This window comes from Bufo bufo, chromosome 9 (assembly GCF_905171765.1).
Source record: "Bufo bufo chromosome 9, aBufBuf1.1, whole genome shotgun sequence".
NCBI lineage: Eukaryota > Metazoa > Chordata > Amphibia > Anura > Bufonidae > Bufo > Bufo bufo.
In genome coordinates, this window is record NC_053397.1 from 161741353 (window position 1) to 161756098 (window position 14746).

The 14746-nt window shown below is 48.7% G+C and overlaps 1 protein-coding gene across 1 annotated transcript in view; it reads right to left on the minus strand.

Moving 5' to 3' along the window:
* Positions 1-2460, minus strand: part of MICALL1 (MICAL like 1) — a 35760-nt gene extending 33300 nt beyond the window's left edge. The window contains exon 1 of the mRNA XM_040408476.1: positions 1798-2460. Within this exon, the coding sequence (XP_040264410.1) occupies positions 1798-1940 (143 nt within the window). The 5' untranslated portion in view covers positions 1941-2460. The remainder of the gene's footprint in view (positions 1-1797) is intronic.
* Between the last annotated feature and the right edge of the window lie 12286 nt (positions 2461-14746).

Consider the following 14746-nt stretch of genomic DNA (forward strand, 5'->3'; position numbering starts at 1 on the left):
TTACACGCCATGACTTCTTCCTCGCTCACTCGTGGGCGGGGAAGGGCCGGCACGCCTGCCTCATTCATCATTTTCTACGCCTGGTTTAGGCGCAGAAAATGGTCTACACATAAGACACCAAGGAAGCCGCCTTACATTTAGAACCAAAGTTCTGTAGAGGCCGGCGCCGGTCCGTGTCCATGCAGACAGTTCAATAGGGAGGTCGCTGCTGACAGGTTCCCCTACCAAGGGCAGATATGTCGGTGGAATCTGCTGATCTGCGGTGTTGAATTGTTCGGACGTCATGCTCACTCAGGCCATACCACATATCACAAATCAGTGATTATTCTTTTTGAGGGGTTTTCATGGATTTTAAAGGGACTGTCCCACCTCGCCGTTTCTAAAGCGAGAAGGGACTGAGCGTCGGCCTTAGTGGCCAGGATTACGGAAACCGCTGACCAGGCGTTACAGAAGCAGCGCCGTCTGCGTAGCTTCGATTCTCCACAATGGGAGTTACAGGAACAGCAGAGCGCAGGTCCGATCGGCTGTTTTCATAAGCCTGGTCCCGAGGGTCATCTCATATTGGAAACGGCGAAAAGAATAATGACCGACTTGTGACATGTGGTCTGGTGTGACCTTCTGGTCCTTAGGTTGAAGGAATCCATCACAGTGACAAATAGAAACAAAATGATCACTTTATTAAGCAAAATAACGATCAGGACATAAAAAAATACATGAAAGCAAGTGAGTAAATAATGCGGCCTTCAGAGCAGCGCTCGTAATAAAGTCATATTGAATGTTCCTCAAGAGAAAAAAAAAAAGGAAAACTGCAAGTTACTAAAGATCCTATGAGTGACTGAAAGCAGCATACCAGTCTCAGAAATGTGCTCCTACACAGCCTGGCACGGGGCAATGTCAGGAGAGTCCTCACCAGGAGCTTGGTGCTGAACTCCTACTCCTGCTTCCAACATGAAGCCATAGCATTTTACTGCAGTTGTCAGATTTTTACAGCTTGCACAGAGTTCGGTGGTAACTGTATACATTCCTATGTACTGAGCTTCTCACACCTCCAATCCGGTTCTCCCGGTCAGGCTCTATTTACCCGGCTGCAGTGATGACGTCATGTCGTCAACATGTGATGGCTGCACAGCTGAGGCCAGTGACTGGCTGCAGTGGTCTTGTGATGTCACCATTGCAGCCAAGTAAACAGAGCCCGGCCAGAAGAACCAGGAATCACTAGGTAGGTTCCTTACCAGTTCTTTATTGCAGAGGGATCCCAAGGGTCCCCCTGAAACTGGAGAACCCCTTTAACAGGAATACATGATGCCCTTCATACCGCTACAGATTTGTTTCTGTACAGTAACTGCGGTGGGTGTCTGCATGTGTATTAGGGGCTCAATCGCAATCAGATCTGCAGCACAACCTTACTGGTGATCTCCTGGTATAGTCACCAACCCCTTGTATAAGGCTGTCCGGCATACCGGCAGAGCCCGCGCTCCGACGCCGGTCTGTCACAGACCCCGCGCTCCGACGCCGGTCCGTCACAGACCCCGCGCTCCGACGCCGGTCCGTCACATGCCGGCAGGTTGTCCAGACAAAACAATGAACTCGGACATTAGAGGGATAATTACTACTGACCTAGAACCATCTTAGTGCCTCCTCTGACAACCTGCCCTGAGCAGCTCCTCTGCTGACTGTACAGGAACGGTTGTCACCAGCAGTTACCTAGTTTATAGCGCGGCAGTGCAGTCTCCAGCTATGGGAGCATGACTTGGGATAGAGTGTAAGCTCTTGGACCCAGGAAGGGGCGGTACTTACATGAGGTCAGGCCTGTGACGATGAATAAGGGCGCAGAAAGCCAGTCCATCGCGGAACGAGGAGCTGAGGTCGGAGATGCGAACCCCGGGGTAGCCGGCACACTGCTGGGAGCACCACTGCTGGAGGCTCTTGGAGGCAGACATGGTGGCTGATGGGGCGGGGGTGACCAGGTCAGCGGGGCGCGTTATACCGCGGCCAGGGTCATGTAGGGCGGGGGCGCCGGAGTATGCGGCCGGACAACGAGGGCTCTGCCGGGCGGGATCCGTTAGTTCCTGCGCCAGTGCCGGGCAATCTCAGGATTTCACCCTGGGTCTTCCTTGGTGGTTTCCGGGCGGTGTCTGCTGCTGTACCGTCCCGCCTATCCTCACTGCTCCTCCCCGAAGCCGGAGGGAGAGGATGGGGGGGAGCTGCCGCGGCCGCACACACACAGCGGAGCGTTCACACCGCAGACATTACCGCATAGGTCCCAACCGTCCCGGTTTTTCACCGCTGTCCCGGGCGGCTGCCTTATGATTAGCCCGGCCATGCAGTGTCGTGCCTCTCACTGTGCCAGTCTGCGATGCTGCGTCCTTGGCCCCGCCTCCTGCTCACACAGTGCTCCGTGCTCCTGACCAGCCCCCGGGTTCTTCTGTGACCACTCAGTGAGAGTGAGGCTATTCCTGCCTTTCTCCCATCACTGCAGAGTTGGTCCCTGACTGACTGCTGGCCTGTCCTCAATCTAGTAAGGTCCTTACCTAATGACTCATTCATTCCCTGTACAGAGAGAGAAGGGGCCCATATAGAAAGGATGAGCTGTCACTGGGTTTTATGATAAGCCGGACCACGCAGGCGGTGTTGTGCCCCACTCACTATGTGGCGCTGAGACAATGCGGACTGTGGCGGTGAGCCTGCCCCATACACAGCAGGTGCTGGCTGCACCAAACAGCACACACTCGACTGCAATGACTGGGAACGGCGATGACAGCAAACCCCATCATTAAGGCTACTTTCACACTAGCGGCAAGGAACTCCGGCGGGTGAACAGCCTGGCTGATCCGTGCTGCCGCTAGTGCACGCGTGCCCTCGGACTACCGCTCCGGCCCCATTGACTATATACATTGACATGTCTTAGTTTTATTCCGGCCGCCTCTCAGCATGTTTGCCGTGCTGCTGCCAGAACTCCGTCAATGGGGCCAGAGCGGTAGTCCGGGGCCACACGTGCACTAGCGGCAGCACGGATCAGCCAGGCTGTTCACCCGCCGGAGGTCCTTGCCGCTAGTGTGAAAGTAGCCTAAGGCCCTATTCACATGATTGTAATTCATCTATGCCCGTATTGCGGACCACAAATTGCAGTTCCGCAATATACAGGCATCGGCATATCATGGTATGCGGACCTATTCACTTTAATGGGTCCGCAGTCTGGAAGATACGGTGTGAAGGCAGGGAACAGAAACCAGGGTGTGAATTGGTATCAGTGGGTGCGGAAATGGGTGTGTACAAGTGGCTTGGCCTACCTAAAAATATTTTGCCACGCGCTTCGCGCTGTTACTTTTGTCCCTTTTTGGAAAGTTGGGAGGTATGTTACCGGGCCTTCTCCTCAAGTATGTACCGCCGTGATAGTCTATAGTACCGGCCGTGTAAAAGCTAGTGCACCAATCAGATTCCAGGTTTCATTTTTCACATTGCAGGTTAAGAAATAATAAGTGTGATCTGATTGGTTGCCGTGCGCTGGGGAGTGTTATGAGAATGTGCCTAAAGTGGAGAGTTGCCTATAGCCAATCACATCTGTTCTCATAGGTGATAGGTGGAAGCTGGTTGCTATGGGCAACTCCTAAACAACTTTCCTTGCATTTGTTTTCCTTAGTCTTTATGGCGGCGCCTGTCATTTATTATGATGATGAGATTTTGTCTGTTGTGATATTAATAAATCCAACTTATCAGCAGAGAACCAGTTTCCGCTGCTTCTGAGACCAGTGACGATGCTCGGCATTGTGCATGCAGGTGGTAGGCTTGTATGCCGCCGCTCGACCGTAGAAACCCCTTTTGTGAAGCACAGCTCTTGGTGGTTTTCACACTCCCCACGCTTTGGCCCTGGGCGGCTCCGCTCTGCCAGGCTTTGTGGTGTACCGCTCAGTGGCTGAGATGTTGTTACTTTGACACTTTCGCTTCATAATGAAGGCACTTACTGTTCATGGGGAAGCTTCAGGAGAATGTCCCAAACTGACTTTTGGCAGAGGTAGCATCCTCTGACGGTGCCATGCTTAAAGGGGTTGCCCCATAATTAATGTAAAAAATATAAATCAGACATTATATAGTACATGACGATCTCTTTCTAACAAAGCTAGAACCAGCCCTGTACCTCACATGGATCCAGAGATCTCCCCATTCATTGCTCTACTAGATTTATATCAAGCTAATGGCTCAGGGGGAGTGTCCTTTCTGCTGCAGCTCAGGGGGCGTGTCCATGCTCTCCCTATCACAGCTCAGGGAGCGGGTGAAGGATGAAACTGAGCATGTGCGGCCTTCTTAGTGAGCAGGACAAAGAAATAGGAAAAAGAGCAAAACAGCAGGTGGCGCTATACAGATATTTTATTCAAACAGCGGGTGGCGCTATATGGATATTGTATTGAATAACTCAGTGGGTATGCTACATTTTTAATTGCATGCAGTTATACATTTATTTAGATCAAGGTGCTGGTTTAAAAATTTGTGGAATATTTTTCGTGGGACAACCCCTTTAAAGTCCCTGAGCTCTTTAGAGGGAACCCGTCTCCTCGTTTGTCATACAACATGCCTGCAGTATCTCGTGGCGCTCCAGAAGTGACTTTGTTCCCTTTTTCTAATTTTGTAGATCTGCAGAAAATCAACTTTAATCCTTGTCTTCATCGTATGCAAATTAGCCGTTTCAAGTCAAGGAGGCTGGCACTTTCCTCCATGAATCCAAGCTTTACCCGCCTGACCTCTAGCTCGGGGAGCGTCACCCCCTGGCCTCCTCAGATCCTGCGCAGGCTCTGCTCAGTCGCCTTTCTGATGCATGTCCTGTGACTTTGGTTGTACAGCCCCTGGCTTCAAGGCTTCACTGCACATGCGCCACACGTTCCCGAGAAGAGCTCTCCCACTGTGAAGCTAGTACACCCAAATGATACTGAGGATGGGTCATCAATATTTAAAAGAGTTTTTCGGAGATTTTGATACTGATGACCTTTCCTCTGGATAGGTCATCAGTATCTGATCAGTGGGGGTCCAACACCCAAGACCCCCGCCGATCAGCTGTTTGAGAAGGCATCGGCGCTCCTGTAAGCACTGTGGCCTTCTAAGTGCTTACCAAGCACAGCGCCGTACATTATATAGTGGCTGTGCTTGGTATCGCACTCGGCCCCATTCACTGCTCCTAGGCCACGTGACTGATGAACATGTCCTCACTGGCCTAGGGAAAGCAGAGAGAAGGCCGCAGCGCTACTGTGAGAGCCTTCTCAAACAGCTGATATGCGGGGGTCCCGGGCTTTGGACCCCCACCAATCAGATACTGGTGATCTATCCAGAGGAAAGCTCATCAGTATTAAAATCTCAGAAAACCCCTTTAAAGGGAGCCTGTCACCAATCTGACACCTTTCATACTGCTCTGTGGGACCCAGATGGCACTGGTGTTTGGCCTCTGCAAGGCTGTAAAGCATCAAAAATGAAGTTTGAAGTATACAGATGAGAAATCCCAAATGCTCAGGGGCTGTGGTGTCTTTGCCCCAAGCCCCCCGCCGCTACTTGTGGCTGACTCCTCACCTGTTTATCCTGCGGCCAGCCCTGTGTCCGAAATCCTGCTCCTGTGCACATCACCGCCGGGCCCGCGCATAGTGTGCCACAGGGGGTAGTGTACTGCTTCTACCCGGCGTTCCCTATGTGGTAAAGCTGACGTATTCCCTTCATACTCCGGTTCAGTATGATTATAGCGATGCCACATTTTATATAGTTTTTCTTGGGTTTCAATACAAAAAAAATATAAATTTTTTATTTTCATCGCCATATTCTGACCTCTATAACTTTTTTGTAGTTATGTCTACAGAGCTGTGTGAGGGGAAAAAATTTGGGGTGATCTGTGCTTTTCATTTATACCATTTTGGGGTGTTATGACTTTTTGATCACTTTTTATAAATTTTTTTGGGGGATTTTCTGGATTTTTTTTCTGTATAGAATAAATACACTGCTCAAAAAAATAAAGGGAACACTTAAACAACACAATGTAACTCCAAGTCAATCACACTTCTGTGAAATAAAACTGTCCACTTAGGAAGCAACACTGAGTGACAATCAATTTTCACATGCTGTTGTGCAAATGGGATAGACAACAGGTGGAAATTATAGGCAATTAGCAAGACACCCCCAATAAAGGAGTGGTTCTGCAGGTGGTGACCACAGACCACTTCTCAGTTCCTATGCTTCCTGGCTGATGTTTTGGCCACTTTTAAATGCTGGCGGTGCTTTCACTGTAGTGGTAGCATGAGACGGAGTCTACAACCCACACAAGTGGCTCAGGTAGTGCAGCTTATCCAGGATGGCACATCAATGCGAGCTGTGGCAAGAAGGTTTGCTGTGTCTGTCAGCGTAGTGTCCAGAGCATGGAGGCGCTACCAGGAGACAGGCCAGTACATCAGGAGACGTGGAGGAGGCCGTAGGAGGGCAGCAACCCAGCAGCAGGACCGCTACCTCCGCCTTTGTGCAAGGAGGAACAGGAGGAGCACTGCCAGAGCCCTGCAAAATGACCTCCAGCAGGCCACAAATGTGCATGTGTCTGCTCAAACGGTCAGAAACAGACTCCATGAGGGTGATATGAGGGCCCGACGTCCACAGGTGGGGGTTGTGCTTACAGCCCAACACCGTGCAGGACGTTTGGCATTTGCCAGAGAACACCAAGATTGGCAAATTCGCCACTGGCGACCTGTGCTCTTCACAGATGAAAGCAGGTTCACACTGAGCACATGTGACAGAGTCTGGAGACGCCGTGGAGAACATTCTGCTGCCTGCAACATCCTCCAGCATGACCGGTTTGGCATTGGGTCAGTAATGATGTGGGGTGGCATTTCTTTGGAGGGCCGCACAGCCCTCCATGTGCTCGCCAGAGGTAGCCTGACTGCCATTAGGTACCGAGATGAGATCCTCAGACCCCTTGTGAGACCATATGCTGGTGCGGTTGGCCCTGGGTTCCTCCTAATGCAAGACAATGCTAGAACTCATGTGGCTGGAGTGTGTCAGCAGTTCCTGCAAGACGAAGGTATTGATGCTATGGACTGGCCCGCCCGTTCCCCAGACCTGAATCCAATTGAGCACATCTGGGACATCATGTCTCGCTCTATCCACCAACGTCACGTTGCACCACAGACTGTCCAGGAGTTGGCAGATGCTTTAGTCCAGGTCTGGGAGGAGATCCCTCAGGAGACCGTCCGCCACCTCATCAGGAGCATGCACAGGCGTTGTAGGGAGGTCATACAGGCACGTGGAGGCCACACACACTACTGAGCAAAGTTGGATCAGCCTGTAGTGTGTTTTTCCACTTTAATTTTGAGTGTGACTCCAAATCCAGACCTCCATGGGTTGAAAAATTTGATTTCCATTTTTTAATTTTTGTGTGATTTTGTTGTCAGCACATTCAACTATGTAAAGAACAAAGTATTTCAGAAGAATATTTAATTAACTCAGATCTAGGATGTGTTATTCTTGTGTTCCCTTTATTTTTTTGAGCAGTGTAGTTTTATATTTTATTAGTATGGGCGTTTTTCGCATGTGGTGATGAATATGACGTTTACTTGAACATGTGATCATTAGATCACTTCTGTCATACACTCCAGTAATTTATGACGAGACGCACCTCCGGCAGTCCGTGCTCATGGATTGAAAACGACGCCAGCCCCTGACTGGAGTAGTTTTCACTCCTGTTTTACACCCGGTCTCCACAACTCCCACATGGTGAGGATGGCGTAAAAACGCTCTTATAATAAAATATTATTGCATGAGTGTTTAAAAAGTCACAAACAGGAGTCTTGTGGCTTTTTTTTTTTTTTTTTTTACACCAAAAGCTGATGTAAACGCTATTAGTAAATGACCCCCAATCTCTTTAAATAACTTTTCCTTTAACCAAGATGAATACCAGACATCCAAATAAATGATAAATAAAAAAAACAACTTAAACCTAAATGCTCATTTTACTGAAATCCTTTTAATATTTCACTTGAATAATATTTTGGAATCCAGTGTAGATGTAAAACTTACAGTTCTGTAGATTATTTCAGAGGGTGAGCAAGATGATGAAGTGTCACAGAGGCAGGCGCTGCAGATACTGTCTGTACAGCAGCAGGCATGCCGCAGGCGGTGTGTGAACTCTGGCTTACTTGCAGGAAGAAGCAGACTAGATATACAGGACTGCATTGTTATTGTGTGCATTGGCCTAGCCTACTATTTAGAGGGGTTATTCAATACCTATAATGCACCCAAAATGCCCGGCACCTCATACAGGTCACACTTACCCCTCTCTCCGACACCCGCATCGCTCCCGATACCCGCTCGGCCGCCGCTGCATCTCCCCATTTTAAGGCAGGTGGCCCTAAAATGCTAAACCCATAGTATGCTGTGATTTGCAAAACAAAAAAAGACACAATTGACATTTTATTTTTTATTTTTAAAAAGCACCTTAAGGGCTCATGCACACAACCGTAGCCTGTTTTGCAGTCTGCAAATTGCAACTTTGCCTTCCGCATTTTACAGAACGTCCTGCCCTCTAGAACAGTCCTACCCTTGTCTGTAAAACGGACAAGAACAGGACATGTTCTATCTTTTTTTGTGGGGCCTCAGAACGGACATATCGATGCTGACATCACATGGTGTGCTGTCCGCATCTTTTGCGGCCCCGTTGAAGCGAATGGGCCCGCACAAAATGCGGAAAAAAAACACGGTTTTGTGCATGAGCCCTAAGGGTGTCTTGTCCTGCTTCTAATATATTCCATAGAAATGTGGAGCTGGTGTTTTTTGGATAACAAATGTGGACAGAAAAAAAAGCACCAAAAATTGAAAAACCAATACAAAAATGCAAAAAAAAATATTGTGTGAATCCACCCTTAGGCCAGTTTGGATCTGACCACCCTAATTAAATGGCTTTTTATATTGATGACCTATAGGTCATTAATATCAAGTCGACAGGAGTCCGAGTCCCAGCACACCTGCCGATTTGGCTACTTGAAGAGAAAGCAGCGCTGCCTTTTCTTCTCGGTTTATCTTCTCGCTGTCGCAACTGCAGCGGTGAGCAGTGTAATTACACCTATGGTGTCCCATTCGCTTCTAATAGACGGAGTGAATGGGAAGGAGTTGTCCCATTGAGGTGAATGGGATGGTGTAGTTTTTACACCTGCTCACTGCTGCGCTTGTGACGGCAAGCCGGTAAACAAGAAACAGAAGCGCTGCTTTCTCTTCATACAGCTGATCTGTGGGGGTGTCGGGTGCCGGACCCCCAGAGATCTGATATTGATTAACTATCCTGAGGATAGGTCATCAATATAAAAAGAAAACAAAAAAACAACCCCTTTAACAGAATCATGGCTCCCTGTGATGGTACCAGTTCAGGTTTCATGTGCTACCTGTATACAGGTGAGGTTTTACAAACAGATTTTCCTCATGGATTTTTGTGCAGATTTCTCTACGTTTCTGCACCAAAATCCACGTGTTACCTGCGAATTTCAATGCAGATTTGCCCCGCTCTCTCTTTGCATTGCAAAAATCTGGACAGTTGATATGCTCAATAAAATACGCAACATGTACTTTACTGGTACTGTATTATGCTGCGGTTTTTCCATATCAAAAACTGTGCATAATCTGCAACGTGCAGGAAGCCTAAGGTGGTAAAACCCGTGACTAAAGCAGCATGTTGCTGCAAGTAAATTATGCATGTTTCCTACAAAAGGGGTATCTGCATAGCAACACAGCACATGAACAGTAGAATGATGCTGGCATACCTGGAATTCCATACTCCCACCGGATTCTATACAGAGAGATTTATGCTTTGTCTTAATACTAACACCTACAAGCAGATCAAAGCCCAAATAAACAGAAATAATGTTCAAAATACCTACAACACCCTGATGTATGAATAAAGAAAAAATAATAGTAACTTTGATCATACACACGGTCTGAAAATTGATATCAACAATTAAACGCAATTTAGGGCTAGTGCACACAAGCGGTCCGCATCCGCCAGATATGACCGAAGATAGGACTTCACCTATCTTTTTGCGGTGCAGAGGCACAGATCGGAAGCATTACAAAGCGATTCTGTGGGATTTCGGTTTGCACCTCCGCACTGCAAAAAAAATAAAACCTGTCCTTTTTTTGCAGTGCGGACCATCTCTTGCGGATCGCAGGGCTCATGCACATGGCTGTTGCGTGCATTGGATGCATGGACACCATCCATGCGGCTGCCGCAGATGGATTCAGACCCATTCATCTTGATAGAGCATGTTCTATTTTTTTCCCCACACCCATGACGGCACCCATGCGACTAAGACCTCCCATCCAGGACAGGAAACCTGAAGAGATAAAATGGTTCACACCCCCACCACACCTCAGTTCAGGTTTCCTGTCCTCCGGATAGGAGTTACCTCAGGAGCTCTGGCTCCTGCCGTGATTTTGGTTATCGCCTCGGGAGGCTGGGGAGGTCCGGGTCTACTATACCGTAAAGGGACCTATCCCTGGTGGCGTCAGTCTCCTTGGGGAGCCACTGCTTGAGCCTGCTCTTCTTCATGCCTCCTTCCAAGCCTCTGTGGGGAGCCGCTGTGGCCGTGTTCAGGCGGCTCCTGGTCCATTGCAGCAGGATCCCCGGCGTCCCGCTTCCAAGACGGTGGCATGCGCTTCTCTTGCATTCTGCTCATGCTCGCCGGGACGGCCCCTTCCGGCTCATTGATGTCATCTCCGGGCGCCGGGCCAGAAGGGGTGTGGGTATCCTCCCTTTATTGGATTAGGCATTTTTGGGCCTAGGGGTTAAAAGGAGCCGAGGCGCGCTTTACAAATCGGCAGCCGGAAAAGGCAGCCAGCCTTGTGGCACACAGTGCTGTGCAGGATCTGTATTTCTACCAGCATGTCGGAACCAGGTGATGCAGGACGTGCCGACCCTCTGGAGCCCTCGAGACCCACAAGCCTGCTCCTGAGGAGCGGGGAAGCTTGACTCTACTATGGGTGAGATTTATCCTCTCCTAATTAATTTTGGGTGTTATTTTTGCCTTATTGTTATAGGTAGCAAAAACACCAAAGAAATCATCCGGAAAGACTAAACATAAAGAATGTGGAGGATGTAGAGTAGCTTTAGCAGCCCCTTTTATTAAACCACTATGTCAATCTTGTATAGATAAGTTGGTTATGGAGGAGTCTCACAGCTTATCTAAAAATATTATGGCCTTGGTACGGTCGGAAGTTAAATCTTCTATTAAAGCACTCGGTCAAAGTCGCCCAAGGTCCCCTGAAAGATCCAGCTATAAGGACACTGATTCAGATTTTTCTGGGGAGGATGAGAATAGACAATCCGGCCAGGCTTTATCAGATGATTTCTTCTCTTCAGATGAGGATTCAGCGGGAGGGCTCTTTTTCCACCGGAAGATACTGAGCCTTTACTTAAAGCCGTTAAAGCCACCATGCAATTAGAGGATGTAAAACAGCCTAAATCTATTGGTGACAAGGTTTTTGAGGGGCTCGGCCCTAAAAACCATAGAGTTTTCCCCGTTCATAAAAATAAGGAAGCCCTTATCAGAAAAGAATGGAAAAATCCTGATAGAAAATTTTTCATTACTAATACTGTAAAAAGAAAATATCCTTATGAGGATTCGGTAGCTGGCATCTGGGACAGAGCCCCCACGGTAGATGCCTCGGTAATTAAAATAGCCCAAAAATCGGCTCTACCTTTCGATGATTTAGGCTCCTTAGGAGATGCTCTAGATCAGCGGTTCTCAACCTAGGGGTCGATCGGCCCTTTCCGGGAGTCGCCTGAGGCTTCCTATTAGGGCTGCACGATTGTAGCGTTAATTACCCTACTTCGTGAGATTTCCCTACCTCCTGACTTCCCGTCGCACTGCTAATGACGTGAGGAGGCGTTCCTGAGTTTTGACTATCTGCGCATGCGCAAACCGACAGTTTATGGAAAATCTCAGCGGAGTTCAGCTTCACACCGGGACACTGCGCATGCGCCGGCCGGAGTTAGCCGCGCTTGTGCACTGGGCCGTAATATTTCCCTACTAAGGCTCTCCTGCGCATGCGCAGTGTCCCGGTGTAAAGCTGAACTCCGCTGAGATTTTCCATAAACTGTCAGTTTGCGCATGCCGCAGATCGTCAAAACTCAGGAACGCCTCCTCACGTCATTAGCAGTGCGACAGGAAGTCAGGAGGTAGGGAAATCTCACGAGGTAGGGTAGTATAACGCTACAAATAGGAGAGAGATTGTTTCACACAGGAGTAACATACTTTACACGCAAAGACAGTTATGTGCGCAGTTTAGGACACATGAGGGGACACATAGGGCCATGAGGGGGACCAGCATAAGATGCTATATGTCTTATGCTGGCCCCCCTCATGACCCTATGTGTCATAGCACACATCCCCTATAACAGCGTACTCCACAGATCCACCCCATAACAGTGCCATTCACAGATCCCCCATAACAGCGTCCTCCACAGATCCCCCCCCCATAACAGCGTCCTCCACAGATCCCCCATAACAGCGTCCTCCACAGATCCCCCACAACACAGCGCCCTCCACAGATCCCCCACAACACAGCGCCCTCCACAGATCCCCCACAACACAGCGCCCTCCACAGATCCCCCACAACACAGCGCCCTCCACAGATCCCCCACAACACAGCGCCCTCCACAGATCCCCCACAACACAGCGCCCTCCACAGATCCCCCACAACACAGCGCCCTCCACAGATCCCCCACAACACAGCGCCCTCCACAGATCCCCCACAACACAGCGCCCTCCACAGATCCCCCACAACACAGCGCCCTCCACAGATCCCCCACAACACAGCGCCATCCACAGATCCCCAGCGCCGTCCACAGATCCCCCACAACTCAGCGCCATCCACAGATCCCCCATAACTATGTCCTACCCAGCCGCGTCAGCGGCTCATATGGGAAAATGTAATGGTTGGGGGTCACCACAACATGAGGAACTGTATTAAGGGGTCACGGCTTTAGAAAGGTTGAGAACCACTGCTCTAGATAAAAAGGCAGACGTTTATCTTAGACGGGCTTGGGAGTCTGCTTCAACAAGTCTTAAGCCGGCCATTGACGCCTCTTGGGTTTCCAGGTCCTTTAAGGCTTTGGTTAGATAAACTGGAGGTTCATATCAAGGAGAAAGTAATTCTTCTCTAGGTACTATCTTCCCTCCCTACTTTTGCTAAAGCCGCAGATTTCTTGGTGGATGCTTCTACTGATGCGATCCGTTTTTATGCCAGAGCAGCTACCATGTCTAACGCTGCTAGACGGGCTATCTGGCTTAAATCGTGGAAGGGGGACCAGGGTTCCAAGTCTAGATTCTGCTCTCTTCCATGTAAGGGTTCTAGGCTGTTTGGTTCCTCGCTTGATGACATCCTAGAGAGGGCCTCAGATAAAGAGGGGTTTCTCGGTTCCTCAGAAAACTTCCTTTTTTAGTAAATCCCAGGCCAGTTTTAAAAGAAGGGGTAGGCAGAGTGACAGGAGAAACAGGTAAATATTTCCTAAAAGATCTGGGGGGTTTTGTTCAAGCCCCAGGACAATAGACCAAAGGACAAACAGTGACGCCAGATCTCAGGTGAAGGGGGGGGGAGACTATCTCAGTTTCTCCCAGCCTGGAGGTCCATTTCTTGGAACAAATGGATCCTAAGTGTAATAGAAAACTGATTCCGGCTGGAATTCCTTTCTCATCCACCAGATTTTTTTGCCCAGACAGCGTGTCCCAAAAATCCAGAAAGAAGAAATGCTTTAGAATTAGAAGTTTTCTCCCTCTTGGACGAAGGGGTAGTTTATCCGTTTCCCGATACAGAGAGGGGCAAAGGGTTTTATTCCCCTCTATTTTTGGTAAAAAAAATCAAATGGGACATTGAGAGTGATTTTTAAACCTAAAAAAATTAAACAAATCTCTGGTCTACAAAAAATTTCGTATGGAGATGATAAAATCAAGGGTGGATCTCCTCTTCCAGGATTGCTGGATGGCAAGCTTGGATCTGGAAGATGCATATTACCATGTTCAAATCCATGCTTCCTTCCAAAAGTTTTTAAAAACAGCAGTCTGGGTCAGGGGAGAGTTACTGCATCTCCAATACAGAGCACTGCCCTTTGGGGTTTCTCAGGCTCCCAGAGTCTTTACCAAAGTAGTAGCAGAAGTAGCGGCCTTTGTAAGACTGTCTGGAATTACGCTAGTGCCCTATCTGGATGATTTTCTAATAGTCTCTCATCTCAGTCAAAAGGGAAACTAAAAAAAGATATAAAATTCCTCTACTCCACTTCGAAAAATCTAGGATGGAAAATAAACTGGAAAAAAATCATACCCGATTCCTTCTCAGGTTTGCATTTTCTTAGGAATTCAGCTGGCCTCCCGTCTGCAAAGAAGTTTTCTTCCGCTTCCAAGGAAGGAGTTGATCAGGGAGCAAGTATGGTCAGTCTTCCTTTCTTACCAGTGTACTTTCAGGGAAGCAATGGCAGCACTTGGGCAGATGACATCAGCAATTCCAGCTGTACCTTATGCACACATCTACTCTAGAGAGCTTCAGGCAAACATTCTAAAATCATGGGACGGCTCCCCTTATTCCTTGCATCAGAGTTTTCACCTTTCTTCAAGGACAAGACTCTCCCTGTTGTGGACAATTCTGGAGAATCTATCCGCAGGGGTTCCTAGGACGTTTCTGGACCCAGCTATAATTGCCACCGACGCCAGCCCTTGGGGTTGGGGGGCCCACTCCCAGAACAGGAGCT